Source organism: Rhinoderma darwinii, chromosome 5 (assembly GCF_050947455.1).
Source record: "Rhinoderma darwinii isolate aRhiDar2 chromosome 5, aRhiDar2.hap1, whole genome shotgun sequence".
Taxonomy (NCBI): Eukaryota; Metazoa; Chordata; class Amphibia; order Anura; family Rhinodermatidae; genus Rhinoderma; species Rhinoderma darwinii.
In genome coordinates, this window is record NC_134691.1 from 163,441,664 (window position 1) to 163,461,833 (window position 20,170).

General features: G+C 40.2%; 1 protein-coding gene across 2 annotated transcripts in view; it reads left to right on the plus strand.

Moving 5' to 3' along the window:
• The window catches only part of PHLPP1 (PH domain and leucine rich repeat protein phosphatase 1), a 157,313-nt gene that overhangs the window by 126,369 nt on the left and 10,774 nt on the right, over positions 1-20,170 (plus strand). For both annotated transcript variants that reach the window (XM_075826716.1, XM_075826715.1), the window contains exons 11-13: positions 3,446-3,646; positions 4,209-4,371; positions 13,802-13,932. In XM_075826716.1, coding sequence (XP_075682831.1) covers positions 3,446-3,646; positions 4,209-4,371; positions 13,802-13,932 — 495 coding nt within the window. The remainder of the gene's footprint in view (positions 1-3,445; positions 3,647-4,208; positions 4,372-13,801; positions 13,933-20,170) is intronic.

Genomic DNA, 20,170 nt, shown 5'->3' on the forward strand with positions numbered 1-20,170 from the left:
GCCACTAACTATTGGTCAGAACACTTCTCATCGTACCAACTTCAGCGTTTAGTTAAAGATTTCCTAATTAAGAATACATGGGGGGGGACTTTAGTATAATGCTTGCCTCCACCAACGAGCGGTCAGTTTTAAAAGCAAAAAATAAACGGCATGCTTGGCATATTATCTCTTAATATTTGTCCATGGCCAGCTTTAGTTATCATTTTTCTGTGGAAACCAGATTGACAACAATTAGGGCCATAATAACCGCTTCCACATCCATTTTTATCCACTTTTCCTAGAGTTTTGAAAAGCAATTCTGACTAGTTTTGCTGTGGGTGTGGAGAATGTATCATTGCATACATTGGAAAGCGTACTGATCACCATGTGGGAGGAGTTGTTGTTCTGGGGCGTAGCTGCAAAAGCAGCTCCAGTTCTGAAAGGTATACTGTAGTTCATTGTTGAGAGGGAAACAGACGTAGAGCACAATATTCACTAATACGATCTGATCGTGGTGGTACCCAACTGTGGGGAACTCTTATGATTAGCCAGTTGTCAGCAAACCTTTGGAAGAAAGGAAGCTTCAAATCGATCAACCCCTATAAGACATTTTAAAGAGGCTCTGTCACCAGATTATAAATGCCCTATCTCCTACATAATCTGATTGGCGCTGTAATGTAGATAACAGCAGTGGTTTTTATTTTGAAAAACGATCATTTTTTTAGCAAGTTATAAACAATTTATGCTAATTAGTTTCTTAATAGACAACTGGGAGTATTTTTACTTTTTACCAACTGGGCGTTGTACAGAAGAGAAGTGGATGACGCTGACCAATCAGCGTCATACACTTCTCATTGTTCCAGCCAAGCTTCTTTCACTGCACAATCACGCTGTGTACAATCACATTGTGCAGTGAAAGAAACTGGGCTGGAACAATGAGAAGTGTATGACGCTGATTGGTCAGCGTCATACACTTCTCTTCACAACGCCCAGTTGGTAACAAGTAAAAACACGCCCAGTTGTCTATTAACCCGTTAGTGGCCGCTAATACGCCTTTTCACGGCGGCCACTAACGGGCTTTATTCTGATGCATAAGCCTTTTTACAGCGCTGAATCAGGATAAATAAACAGAGCAGGGAGCTCTCAAATCTCCCCGCTCTCAGCTGCCAGAGGCAGCTGAGGGCTGGCAGCGTCCCTGCTCGAACGTGTGAGATCGATATAAGTATCGATCTCACCCGTTTAACCCTTCAGATGCGGTGCTCAATAGCGTGCACCGCATCTGAGTGGTTTTGGAGAGAGGGAGGGAGCTCCCTCTCTCTCCCACCGACACCCGGCAATAATATCGCCGAGTGGAGTGTTTGTGTCTCCAATTGCAGCGGGGGCTTAATAAAGGCCCCCAGATCTGCATGTCGTGAATGCCTGCTAGATCATGCCTCTGGCATGACCTAGCAGATGCCTGTCCGTTTTAAACGGACAGGCCGTAATACACTGCAATACAAAAGTATTGCAGTGTATTATAATAGCGATCGGAGAATTTCATATTAAAGTCCCCTAGTGGGACTAGTAAAAAAGTAATAAAAAAAGTTGAATAAAGTTCATTTAAAAAAATTGGAAAAAAATTAAAACCCCACTTTTTTCCTTTACAAAATGCTTTATTGTTAATAAACCAAAATAAAGTAAAAAAGTAACGCATATTTGGTATCGCCGCGTCCGTAACAACCCCGACTATAAATCTATTAAATTATTTAACCCGCACAGTGAACGCCGTACAAAATTAAATAAAAAAACGATGGAAAAATTGCTGTTTTCTGTAAATCCTGACTTTAAAAAAAAGTGATCAAAAAGTCGAACCTACTCCAAACTGGTACCAATAAAAACTACAAGGCGTCCCGCAAATAAAAAGCCCTCATACAACTGCATCGGCAGAACAATAAAAAAGTTATGGCTCTTCAAATATGGAGACACAAAAACAAAAATTTTTGAAAAAATGCGTTTTCACTGTGCAATAGTAGTAAAACATACAAAAACTATACAAATTTGGTATCGTTGCAAACGCAACAACCCGCTGAATAAAGTTATTGTGTTATTTATACCACACAGTAAACGCCGTAGATTTAGGATGTGAAAAAGAGTGGCGAAATTTCAGGGTTTTTTTCTATTCCCCCCCCCCCCCCTCCCCGCCCCCCAAAAAGAAGTTAATAAAAGTTAATCAATAAATAATATGTACCTCAAAATGGTGCTATTAAAAAATACAACTTGTCCCGCAAAAAACAAGACCTTATACAGCTATGTCGATACAAAAATAAAAAAGTTCTAGATCTTTGAATGCAACAATGGAAAAACTTTAAAAAATATTTTCTATACTTTCTGTTGGGTTTCACATTCTGTTGCTTTTTTGCTAGAAAAATAGTCTTTAGATCTTGTGTTTGTAACATAGCCCCTATGTTGTGATTGCTCTAAGGTGCTGTCTACCCGGATCATATCATTATTGACATCTGACCATGTCATACGAAGTACTTTTCCTCCCTAGTGCACAAAAGCTCCAGCATTGGTATGCACCATCCTAGAAATTTGTAGTGGCATAGTCCAGGCCTAACTTTGTACTATGGTGCTGCACTGCAAATTAAGTTTTTGACAAATAATTAATTTTATCTTGAAGTCCTATTGCGTTTAGTATTGGGTATGGGGATGTCCGTTGTTTTTTTTTGTATGGGTTTTTCTTTCTTTTTTTTTTTTTGCATACACTCACATTTTAAGCCTTCAGGACACTCTGAACATTTAATTGCCTCAAACAGGGTAAAGGAACAGTGTTACTTTGTAGATTTGATAATTAGATGTTCCTGTGTGCAGGAGTTCAGGTTCTGGTATTGAGGTTATTCCTGTACAGACCATTGAGGGACATACAACCTGGCTTCAGCTCGCTCACCCCCCTTCACGATAGCTGCAGTTAACCATAATTGCTTGGCACCAGTCCTCCTCTTTTGGAAAACTCCAGTACTTGCTTGTGCAAACTGGCCAGCCTAGTTATCTGCTCTCAGTGCACTCATTGACTTCGCTGTGCAGAGCCCCACGTGATTCTTATTGTATACGGCAAGTTCCAACAAGCTGCCGAGAAGTCCTGCTGAAAAATAATTGCTTTACATCTTTAACTCTTTCTTTGCGGAATAGCTTACCCACGACGCCAATGCATTTTTCATTAATGTGCTTTAAAAAAATACAGTAGCTACACTTCTAAAAGGTGCCGTAGATCTCTGGGTGTTCTACATTCTTCTACTAACTGAACAGTTACTGCTTCCACTGTCTGTTTCTCACTTTTTACCAACATGCATAACAATGGCGGCCTTCCTATTCTCAGTCAAGCTGTTATCGCCTGTTTTGTAATAGTAGTTATTTAAATATTTCTTTGTCTCTTCCTTAGCTCAAAGCTATGTCCTTAACATTCAACATTTTTATGCTCCTTGAGCAGTTTACGATGCCTGAATGCTTCGGCCAACAATCTTGAAGTGCTTCCCGCTGCTTGTCTGTCTGAGGAATCACAGAGCTCGCTGCAAGAGTTATACGTGACCCATAATAACCTTACTGATAAATGTGTGCCTCTGTTAACGGGACATCCCCACCTGAAGATACTGCACATGGCCTTCAATCATCTACAGACCTTCCCAGCAAGGTATGTGTCCCACTAGTGAAACCTAGCACATTTGATCAAAAACTCTATATTTGTTGGTCTACGTACAGCTCATGACTCGGATCGGTGCTCACTGCATTGACAACAACTGGACTACTAGTGTTGCCAAAGACCAAACATGTTATTGTGTACATTAATTGAAGTTCTTCTTTTCTGCTCCGTTATAAAATGGGCCGCAATGCTGATTTTTATGTATTGAGCATTATAGTACTAAACGTTTTTGGGTTTTTTCTTGCTAGTTTTTAAATACAATGCTGCACCTTTGTGCTGTCTATTACTTTTGGGTTTGCAAACTTTTTGTCTATTATAGTTTTTGTTATGTTTAGTTTTTTTTTCCTGTTTTGGGAGACATTTTTTTTATTTTTTAAATGATGGTGGTAGATAAAGATTTGATTCCAGATATTATACTTGGCCAAAATATTCGCATTAAAAACCACATCAGTTAGGCAGCATCACTAAAAAAAACAGTTTTCTGTTTTACTGTAGCTGGTTACAAATTAGATCCGGGTTTCTGTGTCATGTATTTACTATTATTATTGTACAGTAAAATGGCCAAACTGGAGGAGCTGGAAGAGATAGATATCAGTGGGAACAAGCTGAAAGCCATACCAACCACAATCATGAACTGCCGACGTATGCATACTGTCATTGCCCACTCCAATTGCTTGGAAGTCTTCCCTGAAGTTATGCAACTCTCGGAGATCAAGGTCAGTGATGTTTGTGAATGCATTACCAAGTTGGTACTTGATGACTTCGCTTTTCTAGGTGTGCTGTTCACAGCATTCATACAACACGCACCGTTATTTTTTTACTAGTGATCTAATACCTGGACATTTGTTTAGGCCGTCTGTTTAACCCCCTTTCCACCCACACCATGTAAATTATCGGTGTAAAGGACTGGTCCTTGTGCCCTCAGCCCGTTGATTGATATTCTAAATTTGATGGCACTGCACGCTCCTGCATACTGTGACAGGGATCTGAAATAATCCATTCCTCATCACCAATAAAAATTCATGTATTGAGCGTTGTGTTCCCGAATGCAGAAGCCGCTGCTTCTGCATTCGGGCAGTTGCTAGGGAACACCAAGCCGTCCGTAATGACGTTAGTGGGATTCCCTGTGCAGAGGAGTCTTGGAGAAATGTAGAGAAGATGCAATCTTGGTCTTCTCTGCATGTTTGTCTATACAGATCATGGCTAACCATGATCTAATGGGCTTTTACCATTATATCCCTGTTATCAGTGATCTGCATATGGGGACAGCAGAGAACACATAGATAATGTGTTACCTTCTCACCTGTGCCCCTTTTTGTAAAGCGAAATTACTATAATTAATACACACGGACCAATTTTAGACATTCTGCGCAACACAAGCCTGTTTCGTATGAACGTCAGGTGCTCACACTAACAATTTCCTGTCAGGCAGAATATAAATGACGTTAAACATAAAACAATTATTCCTAGCTACCGATTTTAGTCTTCTACCTTCGCCCTATCTACTTTTGCGCCTTTACTAAAAAAATGTCTGTACTTAGATTATAATCTATGCACGGAGGTTGTGTCTAAAGCTAAGGGAAGGAGATACATTTAAAGGGGTTTTCTTCTCTGTACTATAGCCATGTCATGTGTTATACAATGTAGCAATATTTGACATCGCTATGTGGAGAAAAATTAGAGGAAACTACCTTTAAAGTGTAGCTAAACGTTTGACAAGCTTCTGACATGTCATAGTGACATGTCAGAAGTTTGGATTGGTGGGGGTCTCAGTACTGAGACCCCCACCAATCACTAGAACGAAGCAGCTGAAGTGCTCATGCGAGCGCTCAGCCGCTTCGTGTCTTTTCAGCTTTTTCCGGAAAGCCGATGTATCGGAGTACGGGCTCAAAGACTTTCTAATGAGTCTGTACACCGATACATTTATTTCTTGAAAAAGCCAAACAGACACGAAGCGGCTAAGCACTCACACGAGCACTTCAGCTGCTTCGTTCTAGTGATTGGTGGGGGTCTCATTGCTCGGACCCCCACCAATCCAAACTTCTAACAGGTCACTGTGACATGTCAGAAGTTTGTCGAACGTTTAGCTACACTTTAAAACAGCATGAAAAAAAATAAGGAAAACTGTATTTATTTATTTTTTCCCTATTTCTGACCATTTTTCCCTAAAAAGAAAAAAAACAATTGATTAATTTGAAATTATAAGAAAGACCTATGTGTCCTGAAACAATAAAAGAAACAAATTTAGAGGTAGACACAAAAAATATTTAATTCGTCATAGCATTCCTAAAGGTGACATTTTACTCTTTCAAAACACCCCGAATCATGAAAGAGTTAAAGCTTACACTCTGTAAGTTAGTCTGGGATGCACCATGTGACCACATGCAAAGAGTTTGTGTCTAAGGAGTCCTAGATGTTGTCATCCAGTGCCTCTCGCCCAATTTGCTTGGTCTGTGAAGGCAACTGCACGGCAAACGCATGCTCTGTTTTAAATTGCAATCTGTAGTCAACTAATGGATCTGCTGAGAAATATGGGCTTAGAATTTTCTGTGCTGGTTATTAGCCTAGGGTTTACCAATGCTGCACTATTTTGTCTGCCATTTTTGTGGGAATCTGCCTTTAACCCCTTCCCTCTTTGGCCGCTTTTGACCTTCCTGACAGAGCCTCATTTTTCAAATCTGACATGTTTCACTTTATGTGGTAATAACTCTGGAATGCTTTTACCTATCCAAGTGATTCTGAGATTGTTTTCTCGTGACACATTGGACTTTGTTACTGGCAAAATTTGCCCGATACATTCAGTATTTAATTGTGAAAAACACCAAAATTTAGCGAAAAATTGCAAAAATTAGCATTTTTCTCAATTTAAATGTATCTGCTTGTAAGACAGGCAGTTATACCACACAAAATTGTGGCTAATTAACATCACCCATATGTCTACTTTAGATTGGCATCGTTTTTTGAACATCATTTTATTTTTCTAGGACGTAACAAGGCTTAGAACTTTAGCAGCAATTTCTCACATTTTCAAGAAAATTTCAAAATGCTATTTTTACAGGGGCCAGTTCAGTTGTGAAGTGGCTTTGAGGTCCTTAGATATTAGAAACCCCCAATAAGTCACCCCATTTTAAAAACTGTACCCCTCAAAGTATTCAAAACAGCATTTAGAAAGTTTCTTAACCCTTTAGACATTGCGCAGGAATTAAGGCAAAGTAGAGGTGAAATTTACAAAGTTCATTATTTTTTCCCAGAAATTCATTTTGAATCCATTTTTTTTTGTACCACAGAAAGTTTTAACCAAGAAATGCAACTCAATATTTATTGCCCAGGTTCTGCAGTTTTAGGAAATATCCCACATGTGGCTCTAGTGCGCTACTGGACTGAAGCACCGGCCTCCGAAGCAAAGGAGCACCTAGTGGATTTTGGGTCTCCTTTTTATTAGAATATATTTTAGGCACCTTGTCGGCTTTAAACAGGTCTTGTGGAACTAAAACAGTGGAAACTGCCCAAAAAGGACCCCATTTGGGAAACTACACCCCTCGAGGAATTTATCTAGGGGTGTAGCAAGCATTTTGACCGGCCAGTTTTTTTGCAAAAATTTTTGGAACTAGGCCATGAAAATGAAAATCTACATTTTTTCAAATAAAATGTAGGTTTAGCTAATTTTTTTTCATTTCCAAAAGAACTAAAGTAGAAAAAGCACCACAACATTTGTAGAGCAATTTCTCCCGAGTAAAACAATACCCCACATGTGGTAATAAACGGTTATTTGGACACACGGCAGGGCTTAGAATGGAAAGAGCGCCATTTGGCTCTTGGAGCTCAAATTTAGCAGGAATGGTTTGCGGAGGCCATGTCGCATTTGCAAAGCCCCCTAGGGGACAAAACAGTGGAAACCCCCAACAAGTGACCCCATTTTGGAAACTATACCCCTCGAGGAATTTATCTAGGGGTGTAGCAAGCATTTTGACCGGCCAGTTTTTTTGCAAACATTTTTGGAACTAGGCCATAAAAATGAAAATCTACATTTTTTCAAATAAAATGTAGGTTTAGCTAATTTTTTTTCATTTCTAAAGGAGAAAAAGCGCCATAAAAGTTGTAAAGAAATTTCTCCCGAGTAAAACAATACCCCACATGTAGTAATAAACGGCTGTTTGGAGACACGGCGAGGCTGAGAAGGGAAAGAGCGCCGTTTTGGCTTTTGGAACTCAAATTTAGCAGGAATGGTTTGCGGAGGCCATGTCGCATTTGCAAAGCTCCTGAGGGGACAAAACAGTGTAAACCCCCAACAAGTGACCCCATTTTGGAAACTACACCCCATGAGGAAATTATCTAGGGGTACAGTGAGCAGTTTGACCCCACAGGTGTTTTACAGAACTTATTGGAAATAGGCCGTAAAAATGAAAATCTACATTTTTTCAAATAAAATGTAGGTTTAGGTATTTTTTTTTCATTTCCACAAGGACTAAAGGAGAAAAAGCACCATAAAATTAGTAAAGCAACTTCTCCCGAGTAAAACAATACCCCACATGTGGTCACAAACATCTGTTTGGACACACGGTAGGGCTCAGAATGGAACTAGCAACATTTGGATTTTGGAATGGTTTCTGGGCGCCATGTCACATTTGTTGAGCCCCTGTAGTACTAGTACAGTGGAAACACCCCAAAATTGACTGCATTTGGGAAACTGCACCCCCTGAGGAATCATCTAGGGGTTTAGTGAAAATTTTGATCCCAAATGTTTTTTGCTGAATTAATTAGAATTAAGCCATGAAAATGAAATAATTATTTTTTTTCCCAACAAGATGTAGTTTTAGATCAACATTTTTCATTTTTACAAGGAATAGAGAAGAAAAAGCACCCCAACATTTGTAAAGTAATTTCTCCCGAGTACGGTAACACCCCATATGTGGTTATAATCAGCTGTTTACGTATATGGGAGCATTCAGAAGAAAAGGAGCGGTATTTATCTTTTGGAGCGTAGATTTTGCTGGAATGGTTTGCGGACGCCATGTTGCATTTGCAAAACCCCTTATGTACCAAACAAAAGTGACCCCGTTTTAGAAACTACACCCCTAAAGGCATTTATCAAGGGGTGTAGTGAGAATTTAGACTCCACAGGTGTTTTTCAGAAATGAATACGCAGTGGATTGTGCAAAGTGAAAATTGCAATTTTTCCACTGATCTGCCTATTCATCGCACAATATGTTGTGCCCCTAGAGAATCTTACCCCATAAATTGTTAAGCGGGTTCTCCTGGTTATGGTAATGCCTTACTTGTGGCTTAAATTGCTGTTTGGGCACACTGTAGGGCTAAGAAGGAATAGACCGCCATTTTGAGCATGGGTTTTGCTTGGTAGTTTTGTTTGAGTTTTGCTGGTATTTCCGTTTATAATGTGGTGGCATATGTAATCTGTGCGGAGTACATCAGGGCATAATAAGAGGGTATACTAATGGGGTAAATAATACAATTCTCCATAGATGTGTGTTACGCTGTGAAGCGACCCGTTATGCACAGGCCGGTGTCACACTGATAAACGGATTTCTTTCTCACTCCCCTTCTGTAACGCTCTGCACCTTTTGGGGACTTTTTCTCCTTCGTAGTTTGGGAAATATTACTGGGAAAGTTTTGCGCTGGTATAATACGGGCGCCCTCGCTTCCAGCGGATGTGCTATGTCCATTCCCTTTCCTAGTTCCTAAATACTAGGGCCCTGAAACTGAAGGAATGTTCCCCTCCGGCCTGCGCATTGAGATGTTTTTCATCACCGCATTACTAGTGCCGTAACTTTTTTGTTTTTCACTTGATTGAGTGGTGTGCGGGCTTGTTTTTTGCGAGACGGGCTGTAGATTTTTATTGGTACCATTTTAGAACACATACGACTTTTTGATCACTTTTTAATTCATTTTTTGGTAAAGGAAATTACCAAAAACAAGCAATTCTGGAATAGTTTTTTATTGGTTTTTTTTATCGGCATCCACAGTGCGCCCTAAATTACATGTTAGCTTTATTCTGCGGGTCGATACGATTACGGCGATACCAAATTTATATAGTTTTTTTTTTTATGTATTGCAGCTTTTGCACAATAAAATCACTTTTTTTATAAAATCATTTGTTTTCTGTGTCGACATATTGTAAGACCCATAACTTTATTATTTTTGCATGCACAAAGCGGTGTCAGGGATTATTTTTTGCGGCACGGATTGTCGTTTTTTATTAGTACTATTTTGGCGTAAATGTGACTTTTTGATCACTTTTTATAGCATTTTTTGGAATGAGATGTGACCTAAAAACAAAGATTCTGGCGTTGTTTTTCATGTTTTTTTTTTTTTACGGCGTTCACCGTGCGGGATAAATGACATAATAGTTTTGTAGTTTGGGTCGTTATGGACGAGGCGATACCAATTATGTATAGTTTTTTTTTAATTTTTACGGTTTTCCCATAATAAAAGACTTACTATGGGAAAAAAGTCAGTTTAGCTTTATTTTTATTTGAAATGTGTGTGTTTTTTATTGTTTTACCACATTTTTATTATCTTTTCTGACTTGTCCCACTAGGGGGACATGAGGGCCTGATGCCCCGATCGCTACTCTAATACACTGCACTACATACGTAGTGCAGTGTATTAGCGCTGTCAGTTATTCACTGACAGCAAGCCTATGTGGACACGCCGCAGGCGGGTCCTCATGGGCTCCTGTACAAGGCAGACTCGGACGCCATTTTCTGGCGTCCGATTGCCACAGCAACCCAGCGATTGCTATTGAGCGCAGCATCTGAGGGGTTAATCTGCCGGATCGGAGAGTAGCTCCGGTCCTGACAGTTACAGGAGGGTGCCAGCTGTATAATACAGCTGTCACCCCGCGGTGATGGTGCCGGCTCTGCTTCTGAGCCCGCACCATCACTGCGCCGTACATATACGGCGCTTTGCGGGAAGCACCTCCCGACAGCGCCGTACATGTACGGCGCATGACGGGAAGGGGTTAAAGGTTCCTAATGGAGCCTCCAACGCAGATGTGAACACAACCTACCTGAGACCAGTACGCTTTTATTTTGACCAAGGTCCGTCATCAAAGCTGCTTTCCTCATGGTTGTTTCCTTTCACATAATGTAAGCAACAGCTGCAGGCTAAAGGTCTCTGCAGTTATAATTCTGAACAGCAGACTTTAATGTGCCCATTTGCTGCTTCTACTTAGAAGAAAAGGGACTTCTGTTAAGTCTCATTTTTGCCAAATAGGAAACCTGCAGGGGTTTTGTAAAGAGTCGTCGCTCCTGTATCAGCCTGAAAATTCACCACTGTTTTACGTAAAAAATATAATTGCTATTCTTGTGTGTACCAAGGGTGGGCATAATTATTTACAAGGTTGGAGTCACATTTCCTTTTCTAGCTGGGTATAGAGAGCCGCAGTGAATCTATCAAATTGAGGAATGGTAGATTTAAAAGAAACCAAATATGGATTTTCTTGCGAACAAAAAAGGAATGGCAGCTAAGGAAGCTGCAGGTGTGCTCAGCCAATGGACTGTCCTGGGATCTGTAGTTCCTCAATTGGAGTGCAGTCGGAAAAGGGGGCTTGCAGGCAGGCAAGGATCCAGTGGAATGAAGAAATGTAGAAAAAAAACCTCAGCACATCCACATTAGAAAAACATAAAAAGAGAGCTTTATTTCGACATAATGTAAAAGTCTATAAGACACAGGTGGGATGTGTTACCGCTAACGCGTTTCGAACAACCTGTGTCTTATGGACTTTTACATTATGTCGAAATAAAGCTCTTTTTATATTTCTCTAATGTGGGTGGATTTTCTTGGTTGAAGTTGAAAACCAAAAACAGCTAGAAAATTGAAGATAAAAAGCTTTATCCTGTTAAATATTTTATTATTCTGGCTCTGCCATTTCCCCAAAGTTTTGAATTAGGCAAAAATACAACTCCACTTTTCTCAGATCCATCCATTGTCAAAATAACCAGAAAACAGAGGAATTAGAAGTTTACCGATACCGCAAAACATTTAACAGGTTAGTCTTCCCAGGATGCAGCATTTTATACAGGGTCATCCATAACTGCATTAGGGAATATAGCTATGCAGAATTATTTATACAAAAGTAAGTAGCTTTGCAAATACTAATATTTTACAAAGTATTTTTTTCCTGTGTTCACTATTTCCGTCACTTTCAAATTTCTGCTGGTTTCCCTTGGAAACGGACTACTGTAATCTCTACTCCACTGTTAGATATGTTTACTAACAGCTTGGCTCAAGCGATATAACTCTTGTCTGAGTTCCCACAATGCACTGCTCTCTAGTAACCGGAAACCAGCAGAACTTTACTTCAGACAAGACTGAAGAGAAAAACACAATGCCACTCAAACTCAGTACAAGATACCTAAAAGAAAGTATTTGCAAAGTTAGTTAAAGCGACCCTCCAGTCCACCCCTCCACTGCCCTGCTTTGGACCAGTGCTGATGGTGTCAGAGGCCAGTGGAGGGGGCTGGGGAGTGTCTCTGACATCCAAAGAACGGTTTTCATAGGGAAATCTGAGACACTGATGGTCATTTTGGAGAGAGGAAAATTGGGGACCAGAACAGATGCAGGATCATTCAGGAGGAGGGCACCAAATATGTTGACTATACATTTGCAATATATAGTGACCTATATCATTTGTACTGGAGGATCGCTTTAATATTAGTTAGGCCCCATTCACACGATCGTAAAAATCGTTTGTAATTTTGGACCGTAATTACGCCAACATATTTACGGGAAGGTGTCCGTGCCGTAGAGACCTTCCGCAAAAGATAGGGCATGTCCTATCTTTTGCTTTTTACGAACCGTGCTCCCATGCTTTATATAACGGGAGAACGGCCCGCAAATGCGGACGACTGTTCGCGGCCGGCCGTGCCTGTAATTACGGACCGTGATTACGGGCACGGTCGTCTGCATGGGGCCTTAGTCAGTAGTCAATTAGTTGGTCAGTATTGAAAGTAGAATTCACTGTATTTCAAAGATGTATTCAATTGTGCTCCCACAACATAACAATTTTAAAGGATTCACTGGTGTAATATATGAGTAAAATATAACATTTATTTATAACGCTCTAAAAACAGGGGTACAATCACCACTGTGAAAAAGCCCCACCGTGTGTATAAAAACGTATAAAATAATAAACACTGAGTTCTAATTCAATTGTGAACCTACTATAGCTCAGTGTTCAACAAGAATATCAATACGGAATCAGCATTTGAAAAATGGGCATAACAATAGTCTTGACCCTAATTCACACTAGAGTCCGTGATAACCGCACCGGAAGCTCCTAGTGTTGAGGTATACAAACAATGCTAGTGTTCCCAATGCTAAAAAATTCCTATTCACAACCGATGCCAGATGTCTATGCGAGCATGCTTCCGTGGAGTACAGCAGAATACCTGCTGCTGAACTAAATATCGCTGGCATCCCGGCCAGAGTGACCAAGCTACAGACCCCTGATGATGAGTATTGAAACGCGTAGGGTCGGTTGTGAATAGGAATTTTTTAGCATTGGGAACACTAGCATTGTTTGTATACCTCAACACTAGGAGCTTCCGGTGCGGTTATCACGGACTCTAGTGTGAATTAGGGTCAAGACTATTGTTATGCCCATTTTTCAAATGCTGATTCCGTATTGATATTCTTGTTGAACACTGAGCTATAGGAGGTTCACAATTGAATTAGAACTCAGAGTTTATTATTTAATACGTTTTTATACACACGGTGGGGCTTTTTCACAGTGGTGATTGTACCCCTGTTTTTAGAGAGTTATAAATAAATGTTATATTTTACTCATATATTACACCAGTGAATCCTCAGTATTGAAAGTAGACGTTAAATGTAATTCAAATGCTGAATTGTGATTTTAGTTAACCCATTAATTTGGGTCCTTGCATATCTTCATATATCCAGAATATTATTGTACTAAATTACTGGGTGTATGATGAGAAATTGGTCACTTGCCCAGACTATCAGATAATTTGGTAGACTACTTAAATTGCATAGTTTAGGACCAAGGCGTTTCTGCTATTGAAGAACGAACTCCCAAATCACATGATTCCATAAAGCCCTGACAATGCTACAAGTTTTATGTTGTAACATGTTTCACTTTAGTCATCTCCTCTCTTCCCACAGTGTGTAGACTTGAGTTGCAATGAACTGAATGAAATTACTTTACCTGAGAATCTCCCTCCAAAGTTGCAAGAACTGGACCTGACTGGCAACGCACGGCTACTGCTGGACCACAAAACCCTGGAACTACTCAAGTGAGTGTCATGTGATTTTTCACTTGATATTGCGCCAGAGTAGCAATTAATGTATCATGTAGATGGAGCACCTTACTTTACAGGCGAGCTGTTGATCTGATTTCATGTAAAATGGGTCACGATCCAAGTACAGTGCACCTAAAGGCATGCATCTTCTACATCACCAGCCTGTCTTTAACACTATACAGAAGCAGTGATAGCTGAGAAATGAAAGTACAGCTATGTGAAGAATCATGAGGTTTTAACATTTTACTTCCTGTTACTTATGGAGCGCAAACATATTCCACAGCGCTGTACAGAGATGGTCACCATTCACATCACGTGATTTTTCCAGCTAGTGGGAAAAAGAAGCGTCCTGCCTGATCTTCAGCGGTATTGTGCCCGCGCCTCCAATTGAAGTCATTGGGAGGAGGAATCTTCCTGCCGACGGCAGGAATAATTCCGCAGCAGATTTTGCAGCGGGACCCGCCAAGCAAAATCCGCCTTGTGAACTGACCTTAACTGTAACCTACAATGTTATTTTTAATTAAAGAGGCTCTGTCACCACATTATAAGTGCCCTATCTCCTATATAAGGAGATCGGCGCTATAATGTAGGTGACAGCAGTGCTTTTTATTTAGAAAACTATCTATTTTAAACCACTTTATGAGCGATTTTTAGCTTTATGCTAATGAGTTTCTTAATGCCCTACTGGGCGTGTTTTTTTACTTTCGACCAAGTGGGCGTTGTACAGAGGAGTGTATGACGCTGACCAATCAGTGACCAGCCAGCGTCATACACTCCTCTCCATTCATTTACACAGCAGCATTGCGTTCTTACTAGAACACGATGTGCAGCCACATACACACACATTGACGTTAATCAAGTGTCCTGATAATGAATATACATGACCTCCAGCCTGGACGTCATGTGTATTCAGAATCCTGACACTTCTGAATCTTTTCTGTGAGATTTCCAGCAAGGGAAACGAAATCTCGTTTACATCGTAATCTCGCGAGATTACGCGTAGCTTGCTGGAATCTCACAGAAAAGATTCAGACGTTTCAGGATTCTGAATACACATGACGTCCAGGCTGGAAGTAATGTATATTCATTATCAGGACACCTGATTAACGTTAATGTCTGTGTATGTGATGCTGCTGTGTTAATGAAAATGAATGGAGAGGAGTGCATGGTGCTGATTGGTCAGCATCATACACTCCTCTGTACAACGCCCACTTGGTCGAAAGTAAAAACACGCCCACTTGGGCATTGAGAAACTCATTAGCATAAAGCTAAAAATCGCTAATAAAGTGGTTTAAAATTAGATCGTTTTTCTAAATAAAAAGCATCACTGTCACCTCATTATAGCGCCGATCTCCTTATGTAGGAGATATGGCCCTTATAATGTGGTGACAGAGCCTATTTAAAAACAGTATGCCAAAGCTGAGGTGATCTCTTGGTTGAGAGGCCTTGTGTGGAGAATTTTCCAGTTTACTTGTTTTTGGTGATTTTCCTGTTTTTAGCTTTTTCATATGTGAAAGTGTTGCGAAATGGTGATAACATGTATGATAATATAAGTGCTGCAGCAGCCAGGCACACACTAGCTTATAGCAAGATGCTTTGGAAACATTAAAGGTCAGCTTTATGGAATGTACACTGTCACAGGAATTATCGGTCATAGTATTTGAGTGGGTTGTCCACTTTTTTTTTTAATGAATTTATTTATAGAATAGGAAATCATGCAATTTTCTAATTTTCAGTCCTAGCCAAAAGTTTTGAGACTGACACAAATTTTAAAGTTTGCTGCTTCCGTTTCTAGATCTTCTAGTCAGATGTTTCTGTGGTATACTGAAGTACAATTATAAGCATTTCATAAGTTTTTAAACTTTTATTGACAAATCAAGTTTATGCAAAGACTTAATATCTACAGTGTTGACCCTTCTTTTTTTTATGTCTTCTGCAATTCGCCCTGGCATGCTGGATATCAGCTTCTGGGCCAAATTCCGACTGATGGCAACGCATTCTTGCCTAATCAGTCCTTGGAGTTTATCACAATTTCTGTGTTTTTGTTTTGTCCACCTGCTCTTTGAGGATGGACCACAGGTTCTAAATAGGATTGAGATTTGGGGAGTTTCCTGACCATGGACCCAAAATGTCAATGTTTTGTTCACCGAGCCTCTTAGTTAGCACTTTTGCCTTGTGACATGGTGCTCCATCATGCTGAAAAAAGCCTTGTTCATCACCAAATTGCTCCTGGATTGTTGGGAGAAGTTGCTCTTGAAGGATGTTTAAATACCATTCCTTATTCATGGAAGTGTTCTTAGGCAAAATTGTTAGTGAGCCCCACTCCCTTGGATGAAAAACAACCCCACACGAGTGGTCTCAGGATGCTTTACTGCTGGCATGACACAAGACTCGTGGTAGCGCTCACTTTTTCTTCTCCGGACAATCATTCTTCCAGATGTCTCAGTCTGAAGGGGGCTTCATCAGAGAAAATAACTTTACCGCAGTCCAATCCCTGTACTTCCTGCAGATTGGCCGTCTGTCCTTGATGTTTTTCTTGGAGAGAAGTGGCTTTTTTGCTGCCCTTCTTGACCCCAGGCCAACCTCCAAAAGTCTTCGCCTCCCTGCGTGTGCAGATGCACGGACACCTGTCTGTTGCCATTTTTGAGCAAGCTCTGCACTGGTATTGAACCAATCCCGTAGCTGATTCCTCTTTAGGAGATGGTCCTGGCACTTGCTGGACTTTTTTGGGCACCCTGAAGCCTTCTTCACAGCAATTGAACCTCTCTCCTTGAAATTCTTGATGGTCTGATAAATGGTTGGTTTAGGGGTAATCTTACAAGCAGCAATGTCCTTGCCTGCAAAGACCTTTTGGTGCAAAGCAACGATGATGGCACATGTTTCCTTGAAAGTAACCATGGTTAACAGAAGAAGACAATCATTTCAAGCACCATCTCCCTTTTTAACTGGTTCCCGACCACTGGCTGTATTTTTACGGCCAGCGGTCAAGGTCCTTAAAACCCGAGCCATAGACTTTTTACGGCTCGGGTTTTAGCTTAATGTCGGGTCTCCGGCTGTCAGTGACTGCCGGGGATCCTGAGGAGAGGATAGAAGCAGCTTTCGCTGCTTCTGTCTTCTCCGATGTCTTTTTACACAGCGTTTAATGAACGCTGTGTATAGGAATAGAGACAGCAGCAGCGGCGTCACTATGAGAGGGCTTATTTCCCCTGTAACTGGGGCTGCTGTGCAGCTACAGTTACAGTGGAAAAACATGGTGTAAAAGAAAGAAAAAAAATATATAAAGTTCCCCAAAGGTCTTTTTTGACCTTTGAGGAACAGACCATAGTAATAAAAAAATAGTAAAGTGCAAAAAAAAAAATTAAATAATAAATACACATAAAATACCCACGCCCAAAAAAAATGTTCCCCCCCCCCCCGCCAATCCTTGTTCTAGCGCTGATCCAATCACCCTAATATAGACATGTAATATATTAAAATTACGGTAGACAATGACGATCACAAATAAAAGGTCTATTTTAGGGTAAAACTATGTTCTTACCAAAAGATAATAGCTGAAACATAAAATAGCTTATTTTTTTACTATTATTTTCAAACTTTATGAATAAAAATTCTAAAATAGCAAAAAAGGTGTGTATAAAAACCAAAATTTGCGTTAGTCTTAACTTTTGGCCAGGACTATACATGTAATAGAAATGCTGCTCGCATACTTTTTTTATATCGGTGCAGTTGCCTCTGTCTAATAAAAAAAAAAAAAATGGTATAGCCCAAAGATTAGTCCATATTAATGCATCCATAGGATAACTGAACGCATTAGTCATGTGACCCACCACCCACATATCATGTGACCCCTGGCATTAAGTACCCAGCAGGTATTTAATAGGTTATTGAGCAGCAGAAGTATTTTTACTTTATAACGTCATGTCTGTCAGTCACTGTGTATGAGCAGCTGTTATATTCTTCTCCCTTTCTCGTGTGTGTGTGTGTGTGTGTGTGTGTGTGTGTGTGTGTGTGTGTGTGTGTGTGTGTGTGTGTGTGTGTGTGTGTGTGTGTGTGTGTGTAGTTTTTTTCTTTTTTTGGGGGGGGGGGGGTATTTTTTCAACAGACTTTTTTTTTAAACAACATCTCCTATGCGACCATTTTATTAATCATCCAGAGACAATGGGGCAGATTTATAATACTGTTAGACAGTAGGCAAAGTAGTTCATGCTGTATAGTAAGTTTGCCTCCTCTAACTAGACATTTTTATTTTCCTTATACCAACTACTAGTTTGGCTCAGTTTACGCCAGTTTTTTTGTGCCAAAATTTTGGCACATTTTTTGGCGCAAGGTTTTCGCATCTTAAGCCACACCCTTATACTAGTTACTAAACCCTGCCCCCTTGCTGAGTGTGTCCAAAAGTGTCTAAAACCATTAATAAATGTGTTCACCAGAATTCTGGTGCATTTTGAATAGTAAGTTTTGCTCTAGTAAATACACGCACAGTGAGACAGTTGTTCATCATTATTCCATTAGTCCTATTCACTTAGCCAATGGATGTGTCCTGTGTTTCCTCCACACATGTATTTCATGTAACTCTATTGCTAACTTAATGTTAGGTGACACATTGTGTGTGTGGTGGTCGTCACATGACTGATGCCATGTTTAGTCATTCTTAGTAGCCTGTGGATGTATTACACAGGACTAATCTGTGGACTATACCATTCTACTGTAACGGGCCTCATACACTATAAAAAAAGGTAAGAATTTCTAATAAGTGTATTTTAGAAAACAGCATAATTTACTAATAAACTAATCTAGAAAATGAAAGCCTCATAAGTTAAAAATAAAGTAAAAATAGTTGTGTTAATCAAAGCGGTTTCAAAGATATCATCGTTTAAATAAATTAAAAAAATAAATATATATACAGTGAAGGAAATAAGTATTTGATCCCTTGTTGATTTTGTAAGTTTGCCCACTGTCAAAGACATGAACAGTCTAGAATTTTTAGGCTAGGTTAATTTTACCAGTGAGAGATTATATATATATATATATATATATATATATATATATATATATATATATATATATATAAAAAAAAAACAATCACATTGTCAAAATTTATATATATTTATTTGCATTGTGCACAGAGAAATAAGTATTTGATCCCTTTGGCAAACAATACTTAATACTTGGTGGCAAAACCCTTGTTGGCAAGCACAGCAGTCAGACGTTTTTTGTAGTTGATGATGAGGTTTGCACACATGTTAGATGGAATTTTGGCCCACTCCTCTTTGCAGATCATCTGTAAATCATTAAGATTTCGAGGCTGTCCCTTGGCAACTCGGATCTTCAGCTCCCTCCATAAGTTTTCGATGGGATTAAGGTCTGTAGACTGGCTTTGCCACTCCATGACCTTAATGTGCTTCTTTTTGAGCCACTCCTTTGTTGCCTTGGCTGTATGTTTCGGGTCATTGTCGTGCTGGAAGACCCAGCCACGAGTCATTTTTAATGTCCTGGTGGAGGGAAGAAGGTTGTCACTCAGGATTTGACAGTACATGGCTCCATCCATTCTCCCATTGATGCGGTGAAGTAGTCCTGTGCCCTTAGCAGAGAAACACCCCCAAAACATAATGTTTCCACCTCCATGCTTGACAGTGAGGACGGTGTTCTTTGGGTCATAGGCAGCATTTCTCTTCCTCCAAACACGGCGAGTTGAGTTAATGCCAAAGAGCTCAATTTTAGTCTCATCTCACCACAGCACCTTCTCCCAATCACTCTCAGAATCATCCAGATGTTCATTTGCAAACTTCAGACGGGCCTGTACATGTGCCTTCTTGAGCAGGGGGACCTTGCGGGCACTGCAGGATTTTAATCCATTACGGCGTAATGTGTTACCAATGGTTTTCTTGGTGACTGTGGTCCCAGCTGCCTTGAGATCATTAACAAGTTCCGCCCATGTAGTTTTTGGCTGAGCTCTCACCTTCCTCAGGATCAAGGATACCCCACGAGGTGAGATTTTGCATGGAGCACCGGATCGATGTCGATTGACAGTCATTTTGTATGTCTTCTATTTTCTTACTATTGCACCAACAGTTGTCTCCTTCTCACCCAGCGTCTTACTTATGGTTTTGTAGCCCATTCCAGCCTTGTGCAGGTCTATGATCTTGTCCCTGACATCCTTAGAAAGCTCTTTGGTCTTGCCCATGTTGTAGAGGTTAGAGTCAGACTGATTAATTGAGTCTGTGGACAGGAG